Below are 18,066 nucleotides of genomic sequence, written 5' to 3'. Positions count from 1 at the left end.
TCCGAGAGCCATCAGTGTCTACAAAAGTACTATTGTGAAGTTCCTTTCAAGGGTTGTGAAACTACAGGCAATAAAGAAAGGCTGGAGTAGTGTCCTTAGGAAGTCAATGAAGGCCAAGGTTAACATGGCCCACTTCTCGGTGCCAAGGTGAAGGATTAACACCCACCAGGAAAGTTGCAGACAGTGTGAAGTTAAGCCACTGTAGCAAGTGCCGAAAGCAGAATTCAGGAGGTAACAGAGGTGAGGGACACGCCCCATACTGGCGATCAAAGGAAGTAGGAGGCATAGGATGGGTGGCCATGCATGGCACACAAATGGCATACATACTTGCTGAGGAGAAAGTCACTGCGGTAGGACAGTGGTAGTTCTGCATCTTCAGCATACAGACTCTCAACTGGGCTAGTGTAAAAGGCAACAGTGGCCAAACATATGCCGTGATGGTGGATAGTGTTGAGACGACGAAAGAGGGATGGATGTGCAGACGTGTAAACGAAGTACCCATAGTCAAGTTTCAAAAGGACAAAGGACTGGTACAAATGGAGGAGGGTGGATCGATCTGGACCCCAGGAGGTACCATTGAGTACACGTAGGACATTGAGGGACTGTGAACAGTAGGCTGCCAGGTAAGACACATAGGAGGACCAAGAGTGTTTCTATCGAACATTAGCCCCAGGAATTTTGTAGTTTTAATGAATGGAAGAGCAACAGGCCCAAGCTGTAAAGATGGTGAGAGAAACCATTTGTGCCACCAGAAATTCACACAGATGGTTTTGTCAATGGAAAAACGAATGCCCCTGTCGATGCTCCAGGAGTTAAGACAATCAAGACATCGCTGAAGATGTCGCTCAGTGAGACAGGTCTGTGGAGAACTGCAATATATGGCAGAATTGTCAATAGAAAGGGACCAGAGATGCCCAGTAGGAGACAGACCATTATAGGATTAATGGAAACAGCAAAGAGGACAACACTCAGAGTGGAACCCTGAGGCACACCAGTTTCCTGGATAGAGTTGTCCGACAACACAGAACGCACGCACACGTTGAAAACTCTGTGTTTTAAAAATTGCCGAAGGAAATAAGGCAGGCGGCCACGGAAGCCACACACGTGAAGAGCAAGGATACCAGTTCTCCAGCAGGTGTCGCAGGCCTTCGCCAAATCTGAAAACACGGCCACAGTCTGTGATTTCTGCAGAAAACTATTCATGATATGGATGGACAAAGTAATGAGATGGTCAACTGCAGAACGCCGCACTTGAAATCCACATTGTGCATTCGTTAGTGAATTGCGAGACTCAAACTACCATACCAGCCAGACACGAATCATATGTTCCATCACTTTGCAAACACAGCTGGTAAGAGAGATGGGGTGGCATCTAGAAGGAAGGTTTTTGTTCTTACCAGGCTTAGGTATGGATAGGACAGTGGCTTCATGACAAAGTTTGGGAAATGTGTCCTCTGCCCAGATGCGGATGTACGTGTTAAGCAGAAAGTGCTTGCCCGCTAGAGAAAGGTGCTACAACATCTGAATGTGGACAGTGTCTGGCCCTTGGGCGAAGGATATGGATGAAGTGATAGCACAATCTAGCTCCCTCATACTAAAGGCAGCATTGTAGCACTCACGATTCTGCTCGTTTCTGATGGAGAGAGGCAGGGTGATAGTGGGAAGAACTCGACACTTCCGCAAAATGGTGGCCCAAGGTGTTAGAGATAGCAATAGGGTCCACGATAACATCATCTGCTAGTGTCAGGCTGGAAACTGGCGAATGGATCTTGGTCCCAGGGAGCTGTCAGAAGTTGGCCCACATGACAGAGGAAGGTGTGGAATTGTTAAAAGAACTAGTGAATTAAGTCCAGTTAGCTCTTTTGCTACCCCGAAGGACACGACATGACACAACGACACTTTGCATGCATCTGTTTATGATGAATGCAGTTTGCCATCGTAGGATCTGCAGCAGTAAGGATAACGTTTGTGCGATATTCCACCTGGCCATCACAATCGGGGACATGTTTTTCTTCGAAGGTCGCCTGGGAGGAGTAAAAGCCGCCAGTCATCCTTATCAAGGTGCCATTTGGGTGTGCACACAGGTTGGGTAGGAGTCAGGAAACAGATAGCATATCGGAAATGGTTGCTAGAGTACGCGTCAGGAAGAACAGACCACTCAAGATGATGGGCGAGCTGGGCAGTGCAGAGTTAGGTCCAAATGTGAATAGGTGTATGAGGATTGGGAAGGAAAGTGGGTGCTCCAGTGTTACGGCAGAAGAGGTTGTGTCGATTAAGACGGTCAGCCAAGAGGGCACATCTCTGACAGGTTCTGGGAGAATCCCAAAGGAGATAATGGGCATTAAAGTCACCGAGTAGCAGAACTGGGGGAGGCAGCTACCCAGTAAGCTGAGGGAAGTCTGCCCTGGTGACACCGAATGACAGAAGGACATAAATGGTACAGGGGGAAAAAAGTCAGGTGGGGAAGGAAAAGGCGAACTGCAACAGCTTGAAAATGGGTAGTCAGGGAGACGGATTGACTATAATGTCATCCCATATGAGCAGCATGATGCCACCATGAGATGGAATGCCAACCTCAGGGGGAAGGTCAAAACAAATCGGGAAGAAATGTGAAAGCTCAAAGCGATTGTGAGGACGGAATTTCATTTCCTGAAGGCAAAGTATAAGGGAAGGCTGAGATGCTAAAAGCAACTGTAAATCCTCTTTGTGGGACCAAAGGACTCTAATGTTCCTTTGGAGGAGAGTCATGATGAGGAAGAGATGTAGGGGTGTCAGCTCGGCAGCTACTGAGTTACAGCCTGTGAAGAGTTGCTGCTACAGGGCACAGAAGCAGGAGGATCCTGCTCCGTAGGATCCACAGAAGCATTGGCTTGCTTATGCTGCCTGTCTGTGGAGTCCAATGCTGAAAAAATGGTTGGTGGTGCACACCGGTGACACGGAGGCCGGCCAGACTAAGATATCACGTGGCAACACCATCAAAGAGGATCAAGTCAGCAAAGGAGAAGACCATTTGCCTTTGGTGGATTTCTTCAAACCTTTCCGGTTAGAGGAAGACTTGGGTGTTGTTTGGCTGGAGGGCCGTAGGAAGTCTTTGCAGGAGTACTCCTCCTGTCCTTTACGGCCAGCCTATCAGTGGTGTAGCTGGTGGCTTCGCCCCTTGAGGCTAGAGTTTGATGGCTTGTTGCACAGCTGGATGGGAGGATGGCGATGCTACCTTGACACTGGGCAATTTGACAACCTCAGAGCTGAATTTGAGGTTCCATGTCTGCATGTCCATATTCTTCATTGAGCAAGGGGTAACAAGAAAAGAACTATAGGTGCGAGATGGAAGAATGCAGGGTTTGCGACTAGCCAATAACTTACAAGTGACTGCGTAAGGCACCTTTTTTTTTTTTTTTACCCAATCTCTTGGACAGCCCACTCATCAAGATAAATGGGACAATCCCAAGAGGCGGCGGCATGACTACCATTGCAGCTGACACAGCGGAGAGAAGGAAGCGGACAATCGCCCTTGTGCACATTTCTACCTCAGGTTACACATTTGGCTGGGTGTCAACAACACTTTCGAGTGTGGTTGAAATTATGACTCTGGTAGCAGTGCATCGGATTTGGAATGTACAGCCGGACTGTGATAATTTCATAGCATGCTTTCATCTTCGATGGAAGCACCACTCTACCAAAGGTTAGAAAGAGAGGGCAAGTGGGGACTAAGGAGAAATCTGCATTTTTAATCACCCGATGGATGACAATGATACCCTAACCAGAGAGGTAAGATTTGATTTTGGCTTCAGACTGTCGAGCAGCCTAGTGTAAATAACACAACGGGAAGAATTTAAAGTTCTATGAGCCTCGAAAAGAACAGAGTAGCCATGGAGAAGCGAGGCGGCAAGCAGTTGTTTTGCTTGAAAATTGGAAGTAGCCTCCAAAAGCAAAGTGCCATTCCGTAAACAAGAGCAGGATTTCATAGGGCCGGCAACTGCATCAACATCTTTCTGAATAATAAACGGATTTGCTGTGGCGAAGGACTGACCGTCTTCATTATGTGGGAGCATGAGGAACCGTGGTGCAACGGGAAGGGTCTTTGAATCGTTAGCCTCATTATGTTTGTGTTTCGTAGACATTGATTGTGAAGATGATTGGCTCATTGCAAGAAAATCCACCATGATTGCCAGCATCTCTGATGGCGTGCTCCTTCCAATTGGGGACCCCCTTCTCAAGGGGCGCACCTACCTTGGGTGATTCTTCACACTTCCCAAACACCTGACAGAGGCACCAATTGGCAATTTGGGAAGGTTGCAGCTCAGGCAATCACCCCTCTTTGGGCCTGGTCTGTACCAGGGGCTACGTGCAATCCCCACCTGTCGACCCGAGGCTTGGAATTACATGTTACCCAGTTATCTGTTATGTGTCACATGTGGGATAGCCTTCAGGAGCACACAGGAAGGCAGGAAGGAAGATGAAGAAGAGGAACCTCAAATGCCAAAGTGGAGGAATGCGAGGAGACGGGGGGGGGGGGGGGGGGGGGGGGGGGGGGGGGAGAACAGTGGTGAGACTATTTTTATGTCAGTGACAGACAATGAAGAGCATTCCCAATGACACCCCAAACATGTTCCCAAGAGAGGGAAAAAGGACAGCAAGAGGATAGACATGCAGCACGGAAAAGAAAAAGATGATGCAAAGGCTGTGGTCCCGTGGCAGCCAAGCACAAACCCACCAAAGAGTAGCATGCCGCCTAGGGGGAAGATAGTACAGTGGCAATTTACAACACGATAAAAGATCTGTCTGTGCTACAAATCATTGGTACTCTTAATTTTTTGCTGTGGAAACTGAATAAACTCTCACAACTATACAATGAAAAAAATTCTGCTATTAGTGTACACTCTGCCCTTGTTTACTGCCCATATTACATCAAAATGAGAAGACTATCTATAAGTCTTCACTACCAGTTTATGTACAGAAAAGGAAGAAAAGGTTCTGTTTATTTTCTGGTAGTACTACTGCAAGAATAGAGGCACCCTACTCTTACGTCACATAAGCCACACACAATAAGATGGTGCTAAATCTTTTTCAATATTTACCATCTCCAATACATTCATAGTAAATAGGAAATATCACATTTGAAATTTTATGAAAGCACATTTCCTATAAAAACACTGTACCCAACTTCACACCAACATATTGCACATATCAATCCCACCAGCTTAAATATTTGCAAGCTGCTACCCATGTTCATAATACTGATCCACAGTAAAAGTTACATCCACCACGCACAAAAGAGATAAAAATACCTGTGCTGGACATAAATAATAAAAAGAATATTCATACAAAATTTAATGTCAACTGAAAACTTAAGAGTTCTAAATAGATGACAACACATTGCAGTCGCATGGTATATAAATTTCAAAACTACATCTTCAAACCAACCAGCTTTAAAGTGTATTTTCTTTTGAATGTAAAGCTGATGAACATGTTTCGATGACTTCAGCATTAATCTTGCCATAATGTTTTTGTAAACAGAGTAAATATCTGATAATTTGCACAAGTATCTCATAAGAGGATGCCTATCTGAGCTATCTTCGATAAGCGTTCTGAAAACGATCTCTTATGGAAGTTGCAGTCTTTCTAACAACTTCTGTGTAAAATCATGAATGTTTTCAGACCCTACACACAGATTACTTAAACAAGAAATATTTTCTGTTTCCATCTTTTAAAATGATCAAACTATTTAGTAGGCATTTTAGTATTTCCCTCTTGTGAAAGATCACATTTTTGTTGAGAGGAAATTGTAGGAAACTTGTCCAGAGATATCAAGTCAGCTTGATGACTGTCTCAAAAGTGACATTTTAAGGTTAAAGAATCTTGGATGCATAAAGTTCAGCTATTATGTGTGGAATGTCCAATGAACATGAGATCATGTTCTCGAAACACGTTTCTTTCAAGAGGAAGGAAAAACTTTTATTAATTTGTTTAGTCCCAAAATATCACAGTACAGTACAACAGGGAAGCAGTCTAAATAAAGGTTCTGCAAAAACTGTCTCACCATTCAGCAGTTTGTGCTAACACACACACACACACACACACACACACACACACACACACACACACACGTTCATTATCAGGTTCCTCAAATCAATGTACACAATTCTCGTCTTGTGATGTGCCATCATCATAAGGGAAAACAGCGAACAATAAGAAATGCAGGTGATCCAAAATAATGTTCACACAGTGCAAAACTGTTATGATGCCTTTGATTACCACCATAGGTCTCGTGGAAGCCCAGGAGAATTTCCATTTAGCATAATACAGCACACACTGTCCTGTTTCTACGGTGTGGTGTACACATTGAGCAGCCTTTTGCCTGGATGACAGTGTATCCAGTTACGAGGAGCAAGTTGCTGCTGCATGTACTCATCTCATCATGCAACATATTTCCATTGATCCACTTTAAAACCACTTTCAAATCTCCATGATTCAGTGTCTACTGCAATTATAACTGACAATGTCATTAGGTCAACAAGTAAATACACAGAAGTCATGGAGCCCCACATTCAACACTGTGCGCTGAATGGTGTGTTTCAAAATACTTGCACGTGTATCAACACCAGCAGTGTGCAGTTGTCAGATCTGCCTCTGATCCTCATACTCTGTGATGAGGCATGAATCCAACACCTTGTTGTCATAGTTTCACCATCTAAAAACCAGTTTTCACAGATGCTTATGACCGGAGGATGTGAAAACTCAACCAGCTTCACAATTTCCAAGAAATCAGTTTCCAGGGGGCGTGCCATAACAAACAGATTTTGTTGAAGTGGCCTACATCAGACAATATACCTGTTTGGGGCCCATGTTGTTGCTAGATTGGTTGCCTGTTCATCTCTGTTCCACTGCTATATTTTCCTTGCCATGCCACATGCTCACAATACTATCAGACAAGATTCAATCTTGTCTTAGGCAGTGGTCATGTTTGGCTTAACAGTACATACAAGGGGCATTTGAAAAGTCCGTGCAAAAATAGAAACTACTTACGTATTTGGGGTAAACCTGTTTTATTTTTCTACATAGTCTCCTTTTAGAATTATACACTTCATCCAACACTGTTCTAATTTGTTGATCCCTTCTGAATAATAGGAATTGTCCAAGTCTGCAAAATAGCTATTAGTTGGTACAATCACCTCATTGTTTGAATAAAATCTTTGTCCCATGAGCCTTTTCTTCAAATTGGGAAACTAATAGTAGTCTGAGGGAGCCAAGTCTGGGGAACAGGGGGGATGTGAAACAAGTTGGAATCCTATTTCCATTTATTTTGCGACCTCAACTGCTGAGGCGTGTGCTGGTGCACTGTTGTGATGGACAAGGACTTTTTTGCAGTCCAATTTCCAGCGTTTTTCTTGCAGCTTAGTTTTCAAACAGTCCAATAACGATGAATAATAAGCACCTGTGATAGTTTTACCCTTTTCCAGGTAGTCTATGAGGATTATCCCTTGTGGCCGAAGGACTGGTCTTCGCTTTTTTTGGTGCAGATTCTCCCTTGGTAACCCATTGTTTAGATTGTTTTTTGGTCTCAGGAGTATAGTAATGTATCCATGTTTCATCCACAGTGAAAAACAACACTTGAAGTCCTGCGGATTCTTCCTGAACAGTTGCAAACCATGCTTACAACACTTCACACAATTCAGTTTTGGTCAAGCGAGAGCAATCGTGGAACCTATCTTGCAGATAGCTTTTCATGTCCACATGAGTGTGCGAAATATTATGTACCCGTTCATTCAAGATGCCCACAGCACTAGCAATCTCACGCACCTTACATCTTCTGTCATCCATCAACATATCATATCATGGATTTTAACAATGATTTATGGATTCGTAACCTCCACAGGGCGTCCAGAACATTCAGCATCACTTGTGCCCAAATGGCTTCTCCAAAAATTTTGAAACTACTTATAAACTGTTCTATTCGAAGGGGCAGAGTCACTGTAATGTTTATCAAGCTTCTCTTTAGTGCCCTGAGGTGTTTTGCCTTTCATAAAGTAATGTTTAATCAGCACATATAATTCTTCTTCGTCCATTTCTTTGACAATCACTCGACTTCCTTGATTCACACGAATGACAAACACAAAGAAATAGACCAATATGGCTGAAACTTGGTGTGTGTTCTTTCCAAAGATGCTACTAACTAAACATGACCTCGATACATGCTGGTGGTGCCATCTCTCTGACTTTGCACGGACTTTTCAAACGCCCCTCGTATTTCACTTTCAGGTACTCAGTTACTAAAATATCTACCTATCTCAATTCTAACAATAATCACGGTAGAAATATGAGATGAGGAACTTCATCCCACAATCACAATGTTCATATTCTATTCTCTCCACAATTATGTGGTACTGAGCAGTAAACATACTGAATTTCTTTCACAGTCATTATCTCTGATTAGCTCAACAAATTCAGAAGAGAAATTCTCTTGAAGGTGAAATCAATTTGGACATCCAGTATCAGCCATTATTCAATAAAGCACACAGAGTTTGCAGAATAATTGAAAAGGATGCTCATTTTACAGAATAATTTAAAAGGATGCTCACTGCACCTATCAGCGCAACCTGCATCCTCTATTTGTTGGCACCATTCTCTTAATAGCTTGCAAGGGAGACTACACATGAGAATTATTTACAGTATATTGATACCATACCACATACTCCTGAAAATGGATGCTTATAGTTTTCCAACTTTAGATATCTGTGCTTTTCGTAGACACTAACAAATACACTATCTCAGCTCAACTCATAAACCGACTTATACCTTCAACTTGCCGTAGGCTCCTTCCCTTTTCTCTCAAACTGTTTTAGTTCCGTCAACTGCTGTTTGATGGGTTTCAATCAAACAAACCAAAAATCAACATTCATCATCATATCTAAAGATAATGCATGCCTAACAAAGTCGGAGATAGGGCACAGGTCACACACAGGTACAATCATGTTTGAAAACTGTACAAGAGAAGCTACAAGTACATATACTTCAATATACCTAACATTTTTTCAAAGGCTGCTTGAGATTTTCCCCAATGAAATAATAACTTGAATGGTACTCAGGAATAATGGCAGATGCTGACCTGGAAATATACGATATTTTAATAAGGCAGCTGATTGTCCCCTTCAGGTGTAACTATCATGTAAACTGACACCCCACTACATCTCCCCACACTTTTACGTGAAGAAAAGCACCTACTTTGTCAAAATATTACACACACACACACACACACACACACACACACACACTAATATGAAAATTGCCCAAAGATGGGCCAACATGGAATTTTGTTCGACTATGACAGACTATCAGATTTAAGGCCAGCCCAAAAATAAGCATTTCAGTTTTCAAAATACAAGCATTTCATAGTAAATCCAAAATTTCCATATCTGCACTGCAGCTCAGATTTAGCTGAGTACGCATAGTTCTTTTTTTGTCTCTGCTCAGACACGAAAGAAAATCAATCAGGGCTGTCATTTTTAGTCCCTGTGATGGTGTATGCCTATGAAGCATCCCTGAATAAATTATCCAAAGATGCATCTCATAAAAGCTTCGGTACTGGTTCGAGAGAATACTGTAGCAGATTGACAAGATTTGAATCCAAATTTTTATAAACAGAATAACTGTCTAAGCTGCTCAAAAATTAATGTGTAACTTTCGTATAGTGCACATATTGACTGGTCATAATACACATGGTCTCTGACTCCTTGCATTCAAATCATACTGCTTGCTGGTTGTCCCCTGTGATTTCCGACAATTGATAGGACACATCATGAACAATGAAGAACAGAACTTTCACTATCACATAACTGTACCACTTACTCAGACAGCACACAATGCATGGATAGTTTACATAACCAAGATTCAGAGTAATGATGAGCTTGTCTTTATGTTACACTGACAACTATTGAACCACCAATTCACCTGCCTTCAAATTATTTTCTACTGTGCTCACTAAAAGCCACATAAAATTATAACAAATGCCTGTCATGCAGCCATCCAGAATAAGTAAGTAGTATGAATCCTTACCTAATTCTACCTTTGTTCTTTGTTGCTTTAGTGAGTGTCTAGTCGGACTGTTTAGTAGTGGTAAACACAAATGAAAACAGTGTGTTTCAAAAATATTCATCAAATTTCACAAGACTGTATCCTCTTCTCTAATGAAAATAGGAACTTGGGAATAATTACAAAGCTTTTTGTTTTTGAAAGAATCATCCAATTTTACACAGCCAGGAAATTATCAAACTCTGTTGTCGCTATGTGGTGTCATAGCTCACCCAAAGTTGTTGGAAGTGGAGATACGTGAAACTAATCTCTCAAAGGGCCTTCCCCCCAATAAAAAGATCACATATTGCAAGGTCAGCTGACCTTGGTCAACACTACAATGTCAGATCACTATGTACCTTATGACCAACCTATCATAGAGTCATTGAGAAGCAGCAGAGCCATACTCTGGACAAAAATACCAGCACGCAAGCACAACAGTTACTGAATTGCAGTTGATTATCCTTACAAAGTTTTGTTTGTTAAGCTGTCTTCAGATCTAATCACAAGTCTAGCCTTACTTTCTTAAAGCACACATTTTCTAGGCTGCAATGGAGAACTCTATTGGAGAATTGTCAGAAATTAAAATAAAAATGATGTTAGACTGGACTCGATTCTCTACAGAATTCTATTCTCACTGATTAAAAAAAGTTTTTTTTAAAAAAAAGGAGAAACCTAGGCTTTACAAGACCAGCACCTGCAGAATTTGTGTAGATTTTTAACGCCAAAAATGTTGTCATATATGAACCTGAAAGTGTATCAAAATTCTATATTCAAATACTGAGGTGGTGGTGGTGGTGGTGCGGACGGGGGGGTGGGGGGGGGGGGGGGGGGGGAGTGGGGGGACAAAAGTAATTTATATTTCAGCAACATAATTCACTATTTGTAGTTGCTTACCTTTCTTTCTTCTTATCACTTCTGTTTTTGCCTTTATTTTCATTTCCTGGAATGCTTTTCGGGACACTGTTAGGTATAACTTCATTCTGTGACAATTTCTCATGACCTACTGAACTAACTTCATCATTATTTTGACATTCTTCAGATTTCTCTACAGATTCTATGTCTAATGACTCCATCTCCTCTACATCCAACACTCTATGAAGTCCTCTGTCGTAGCCTTCATTACTATGCTTTAAACTACAGTAATTTTCTGAATCCTGCTCTTCCAAAGGATCATAAGAGCACTGCGGCTGCAATGATTTTTCACGAGCATTACTGTCAAATGTTTTTTCCAAAAATGCACGATGATGTTTTTCGTACTGTTCCTGAAAATGTTGTTTCCACAATTCTTGCCAGTACAAATCAGCTTCTGTCAGAGCTTGACCGTCACTGGCACTTTCACCTGATGAAGAGAATAGAGAACCACTGCGAACAGAGTCTTCAGTATCACAGCTAAAGTCCAAGGAAGAAACTGTTATACGTGTGACATTTGTCATAGAGTCTGTGGTACCTGTCATATTAGCAAGTCCACTGTTTGCAGACTCACAGCGATTAGAAAATCGCTGATTGTAGTCACTACTGCTGATACTGTCACTTGAAGTTTCTTCTGTGGTTGGAGGTGAAGGAAGGCTCCATTGTTCAATTTCATCCTTAACTTGCAGCTGGTCTGGAATGTTACATTCTTCAGTTTTCTCTATATCACTTTTACCATTATCATCAACAATACACTGTGGTGTATTCACTGCATCAGTATCCACCAAATTTGCACAACTTGCATCAAGTGGAAAATTTCTGTTACCAGTGGAGGCTTTTTCAGTTGGCAATTCTACATGCTGATTTAACTGTCTTGCTGCATTAGCACTTCCTTCTGAAGCTGCCGGTTGTTCTTCAATATTAAATTTATCTACCTGGTTCAGGTAGTCAGGGTTTATGTATTCCCCATATTTTGAAATCCAGCTTTCCCAGATGAGACGTTCTCCATTAATTGACCAGTATCTTTCCCATTCTGTTTGATTTGTAGCATCACACTCTGACAGATCTGCCCCACTATCACTGAGATGCAAACCGCCTTTAGCAACAACTCCACCATCACCACGTATACTGTCATGTTCATCAGTAGAATAGTTATTATCTGTGTGAGATGCACTACAATAACAGCTCACAGCTTCCTCCTGAAAAAAAAGGAACACTCATATGTACACAACAATGAAGCCAATCATACCCAGAATAATTAAGAGCAATGCACATTACATGCAAAGTTGAGATACTGTAAATAGCTAAGTCCTCCTTGAAGTCACCAAATCAAGTAATATTGTAGCAGTATTAATAATGTGAATCAGGTTGCTGAAATGTAATATGATCCCTGGTAAATCACATATGATCTGCACACACAATATGTAGCCCAACTAATTTATTGCATGAAAGCACATTGACTACATTTTGAAAAGTAAACACCCAATAACGTTAGTAATGAATGCAATTACTGTAGAATTGGACAATAAATACTCAAATTACAGAGGAGAAAGGAGGGACTAACTGTATGTATTATTCAGTGAATCACAAGGGGACTGTGCTCTCCCACTCAAACAACTTAACATTTCAACAAATTATGTATGCAGCCTATTGGTTGCATAGTTTCTTGTTATAAATCTTCTTCAGTTTTCAGTATAACTAAGGGTATCTTCTTCAGAAAGAGTAAAGTTACATAACTTACTTTAAGTTTAAATCTAATTTCTTCAGTTAATTTAAATCTACTGCATCCCATTACCCTTGTTTTACTTATACTGTTGTTAATCTTATGATCCCTTTTCAGGACACTATTCCATTCCTTTCATCTGCTATTCTAACTCCTTTTTGCATTTTTTTTTTTTTTTTTTTTTTGTTCCTTCCCACTCCCTCTCCCTTCTTCTTCCCTGTCAAATTTCTCTTCTGTTCCCTTTATTGCTTCCTGAATAATAAACTAAGCTGGGGGAGAGGCTACAATCCTGTCACACTCTCCCCTGAAACAGTGCTTTCCTTTCACATATCTCACTCTCTCTATTTTCTCTCTCCTACATTCAGAACTTGAAACAGAATCTTATAGTCAATACTGCCACAAGCTTTCTCTGAATCAACAGTGCTGCAAACAAATATTTGTCTTTCTTCAGCCTCTCTTCTAAGACGCGTTGTCAGGCCAGTATTGTCTCACAGGTTTCTACACTTCTCCAGAAACCACATTCATCTTCTCCAATGTTAGCTTTGATCAATTTTTACATTCTTCTCTAAACACACTGATAGAAAAAAAAATGTCAACACCAAGAAATAATGTAGAGTAATGGAATTTTGGGAATACATTTGCCTAGGTAATATATCTAAATGATTACTACTGTTAGTTCAAAAGTTAATGTAAGCATGAGAAAGGCCATTGTACATGCAAAATGCTGGTACATTAATAACTGGCGTAACCGTCAGAATGTTGAATGCAAACACGCATGCATTGTGCCTTATAGGTGCCGGATGTCAATTTGGGGATGGAGTTCCATGCCTGTTCCACTTGGTTGATCAATAGAGGGATAGTTAATGCTAGCTGTGGATGACCCTGGAGTTGTCATCTGATGGATACCTCATATGTGCTCGATTGTAGCCAGATCCGGTGATCGAGAGTATGCCAAGGCGACATGTCAACACACTGTAGAGCATGGTGGATTACAACAGTGGTATGCAGGCGAACATTATCCTGGAGGGGAATACCCCCTGAACTGCTATTCATGAATGGCAGCACATTAGGTTGAATCACCAGACTGATATACAAATTTACAGTCCTGGTGCATGGGATAGCCATGAGAGTGCTTCCGCTGTCATATGAAATAACACTCCAGGCCATAATTCCAGGTGCAGGTCCAGTTGTGTCTAGGCTGCAAAAAGATACAATCACTGCAGGTCCTCAACTGGTCACCACCTACGCATCATACAACCATCACTGGCACTGAGGCAGAATCAGCTATCATCAGGAAACACAGTTGACCACCACTTCATTTTCTAATAAGCTGCCACCTGACAGCACTGAAGTTGCAAATAGTGATGGTTTGGGGTCGGTGGAATGTGCACTACAGGGAGTTTGGTTTGGAGCTGTCCTCTAAGTAATCTATTTGTAACAGTTTTGTTGTGTCACTGTTTTGCCAACTGCTGCTTGAATTGCTGCTGCAGACAGTAGGCTGCATGACTGCCACATGCTGAACACAAATGACTTCCCTCTTGGTAATACCATACGGCCGTCCACATCTCTGTCTTGTGACTGTACCTTCCCATGGCCACCACTGCCAGCAAACATGTACAGTGGTTACATTCCTGCCAAATCTTTCTGCAACAACACAAAAAGAACATCCACCTTCTCATACCCCTATTACAAACAACCTCGTTCAAACTCTGTGAGCTGTTGTTAATGGCTACTTCATCGCTCTAAGGCATTCTTGACTACCATCAACTCACTACGTCCAGTCTCAGAGGTAAGTAGCACTCATGACCATTGCAGCACATATTTAAAGCAAATCTGATTTGCATCATTATGGTGGCACTTCTAGTAGCATATTCTGAGACTGGCATGAAATTTGATCAGACGTCATCTTTCAGATGTAGAAATATGCCTACCAACTTTCATTTATCCTGCCAACTCATTCTTGGTGTTGAGACCTCTTTTCCCAATCAGTGTATTTCATGTCAATATTTTTACAATCATGACTTACTAAAATGAGAGCTCATAATATTCACACCTCTCAACATCTGCCTCCTTTGAAATTGGAATTATTACGTTCTACTAGAAAACAGGGTATTTCACCTGTTTCATATATCTTGCATACCACGAGGAAAAATTTTGTCACGACTGTCTCTCTCAAGTATCTCAATAATTCCATAAGAATTTCATCTATTCAAAGTGCTATGTATTGACTAAGGTCTTTCAGTGCTCTTCAAATTATTCACTCAGTTCATATCTTCCAAATTATCCTCATCTACTTTCTTTTCCCTTTATAACACTGCCTTGCAGACTGACTGTATGTAAATATGTTTTTACATATCAGGTGGTTATAATTAAAATACAGCTACTCACAGAGGTACAGTGTGGGCTGTAATTATCATATGGCAGTGAAACTTTGTAGATGTGCTAATGCATTAATGCTGACAAAAAAAAAAGAGAAATTAGTTACAATTTTGGCCACCAATTGCAAATCTGGAACTGTATAGCAACACGTTGACATCTCTGGTGCTTCTACACAGAGGGGCGGAGGTAGAGATGGGCAGTGAGGACGGACGAACGAAAAGAATGACAGAGAAGAAGGAGGAGATGGGGAGAGAGCGGGGGTCTAGGTGGTTGGTTTAAAAGGGGGGGGGGGGGGGGGGGGAGGGACCAAACTGATAGGTCATTGATTCCTTGTTCTGAATAAAACAATGCCACAAGGGTGAGAATAAGACGGACAACACAAAATGGAGAGAAAGGAAAAACCACAAGAACGACGAAAGGGCGACAAACATTTAAATGGAAAAAAGGGGAGGAGAAAACCACAGAAACGCAAGAAACAGGAAGGAGAGATTAAAACGACAAAACAGATTACCATGGCTGGCTGACCCTAAGAATAAAAAGGAGAAGACAGTCACTCTGCAACACACTAAAACCACCACCCTAAAAGCACTATGGTGGAGGACACAGAGGGACAAAGGACATTTGCTAAAATTTAGATCAAATGATAAAACTCAACCTCATGAATAAAACGTAAAACTAAATTGGCCGACGAGGCGTTGTCAGATAAAACTAGTGGCAATGAGTCCAGTAACCTAAGATTTTGTTGCAGGGCAGTCAAACTTGGGCAGTGCACCAGAACATGGGCCAATGGCAACCAGGCGCAGCATTGGCACTGATGCGGGTCTTCACGGCGCAGGAGGTACCCATGAATTGGCCAAGCGCGGCCAATGCGAAGTCAGCAGAGAACCACAGAGTCCCTGCGAGAGGCCCACATTGAAGACTGCCATTCATTCGTAGTCTCCTTAATGGCATGCAGTTTGTTATGTACTGAGACTATGCCATTCTGTCTCCCAAAGCCAAAAAACCTGGCGACTTAAAAATGAATACAGGACAGTTATTGGAATGAATCTCCATAAGCGGTTTATATGTAGCTTGTTTGGCCAGCCTGTCAGCAAGTTCCTTGCATGGGATTTTGACATGTCCTGGGGTCCACACAAACACCACCGAATGACCGGACCATTCCAGGGCATGGATGGACTCCTGGATGGTCACTACCAAAGGATGATGAAGGTAGCATTGGTCGATAGCTTGTAGGCTGCTCAAGGATTCAGCACACAGAAGAAACAACTCCCCTGGGCATGAACGGATGTGCTCAGGACCAAGAGATATAGCCACCAGCTCTGCAATGAAATCACTGCAGCCATCGGGCAAGAAGTGCTCTTTAAATGTCCTCCATGGACATACGCGAAGCTGACATGACCATTAGCCATCGAGCTGTCAGTGTAAACCACTTCATGGCCTCAGTACATGTCTAGAATCGAGATGAAGTGACAGCGGAGAACTGCAGGGTGAACTGAGTCCTTTGGGACATGTGGAAGGTCAAGGCGAAACTGCGGCCTAGGTGTTCATCATGGAGGTCACCGGACTCATCCTAAAAGTTCCATCACTAGTCGAATGCCACAATGGTACACTGGGTCGAGTAAATGCAACACTGAGGGCACTGCCAAACCATAAAACAGACTCAAATAGTCAAGGCAGGATTGAATAAGGTCTCTGTAGAGCTGCAGCAGCATAGAGCGATCTGCACCCCAGTTGGTGTTGCTCAGGCAGCAGATGACATGGAGGTGCTGCCAGCATTCCTGCTTCAGCTGACGTATGTGAGGAAGCCAAGTCAATCGGCTATCGAAAAACAGTCCTAAAAATCAATACGTCTCCACCACAGTGAGGGGATCTTCAGTAAGGTAAGGTTCTGGTTCCAGATGAATGGTACGACGCCGACAGAAGCACATAACACACAACTTTGCAGCCGAAAACTGGAAACTGTGGGCTACAGCCCATGACTGCGCCTTGTGGATGGCTCCCTGTAGGCGCCGCTGCTCAGCAACACCGGTACTGAAGGAGCAGTATGAAATGCAGAAGTCTGCATACAGAGAGGGTGAGACGGACAGCCCTACAGCTGCTACTAGACCATTAATGGCCACTAAAAATAGAGACACACTCAACACCGAGGCCCCCGGGGGGACGCCATTCTCCTGGATATGGGGGGGGGGGATTATGGGAGGCACCAACTTGGACACGGAAAGTACGGAGAGACAGGAAATTTTGGATAAAAATCAGGAGAGGGCCTCAGAGATCCCACTCGTATAATTTGGCAAGGATATGATGTCGCCAGGCTGTGTCTTAAGCTTTTCGTAAATCAAAAATACAGCAACCAGGTGTTGGTATCTGGAAAGGCTGTTTGGATGGCAGACTTGAGGGAAACTAGATCATCAGTGGTAGAGCAACCCAGGCAGTGCAGTGGTGCCAGTAGGCCAAGTGACTGCAGCACCAAACACAACTGCCGACTTAACATACATTCTAACCACTTACAAACAAACGTTGGTGAGGCTGATGGGCCGGTAGCTATCCACATCAAGCCGATATTTGCCAGGTTTGAGCATGGGGACGATGGTGCTCTCTCGCCACTGTGATGGGAAGATGCCGTCACACCAGATCTGGTTGAAGATGACGAGGAGATGTCGCTTGTAGTCGGACGAGATATGTTTGATCATCTGACTATGGATCTGATCTGGCCCAGCAGCTGTGTTGGGGGCATTGTGCAAGGATGCTGAGGAGCTGAGCCAATCTGTAAATGGAGCATTATAGGGTTAACTGTGACGTTCAGTGAACGATAGGACTTTCCTTTCCATCTGCCATTTGAGGGTGAGAAATGCTAGGGGGTAATTCTCCGACTCGGAGGCTTGAGCAAAATGCTCGGTAATTGCATTTTCGTCATTAGATAACGCCATTAATGTTAATGCCAGTGAAACCTATCAGTGTCTGGTACCCACGAACGTGTCTGATCT

General features: G+C 42.6%; 1 protein-coding gene across 2 annotated transcripts in view; it reads right to left on the bottom strand.

Annotated features, from left to right (window-relative positions):
* The window catches only part of LOC126355020 (trimethylguanosine synthase-like), a 63,177-nt gene that overhangs the window by 33,693 nt on the left and 11,418 nt on the right, over nucleotides 1-18,066 (bottom strand). For both annotated transcript variants that reach the window (XM_050005164.1, XM_050005163.1), the window contains exon 3: nucleotides 10,966-12,179. In XM_050005164.1, coding sequence (XP_049861121.1) covers nucleotides 10,966-12,179 — 1,214 coding nt within the window. The remainder of the gene's footprint in view (nucleotides 1-10,965; nucleotides 12,180-18,066) is intronic.

Source organism: Schistocerca gregaria, chromosome 3 (assembly GCF_023897955.1).
Source record: "Schistocerca gregaria isolate iqSchGreg1 chromosome 3, iqSchGreg1.2, whole genome shotgun sequence".
Taxonomy (NCBI): Eukaryota; Metazoa; Arthropoda; class Insecta; order Orthoptera; family Acrididae; genus Schistocerca; species Schistocerca gregaria.
The sequence above is the reverse complement of the archived record's forward strand: the minus strand, read 5'-3'. Positions and strand labels throughout refer to the sequence as shown.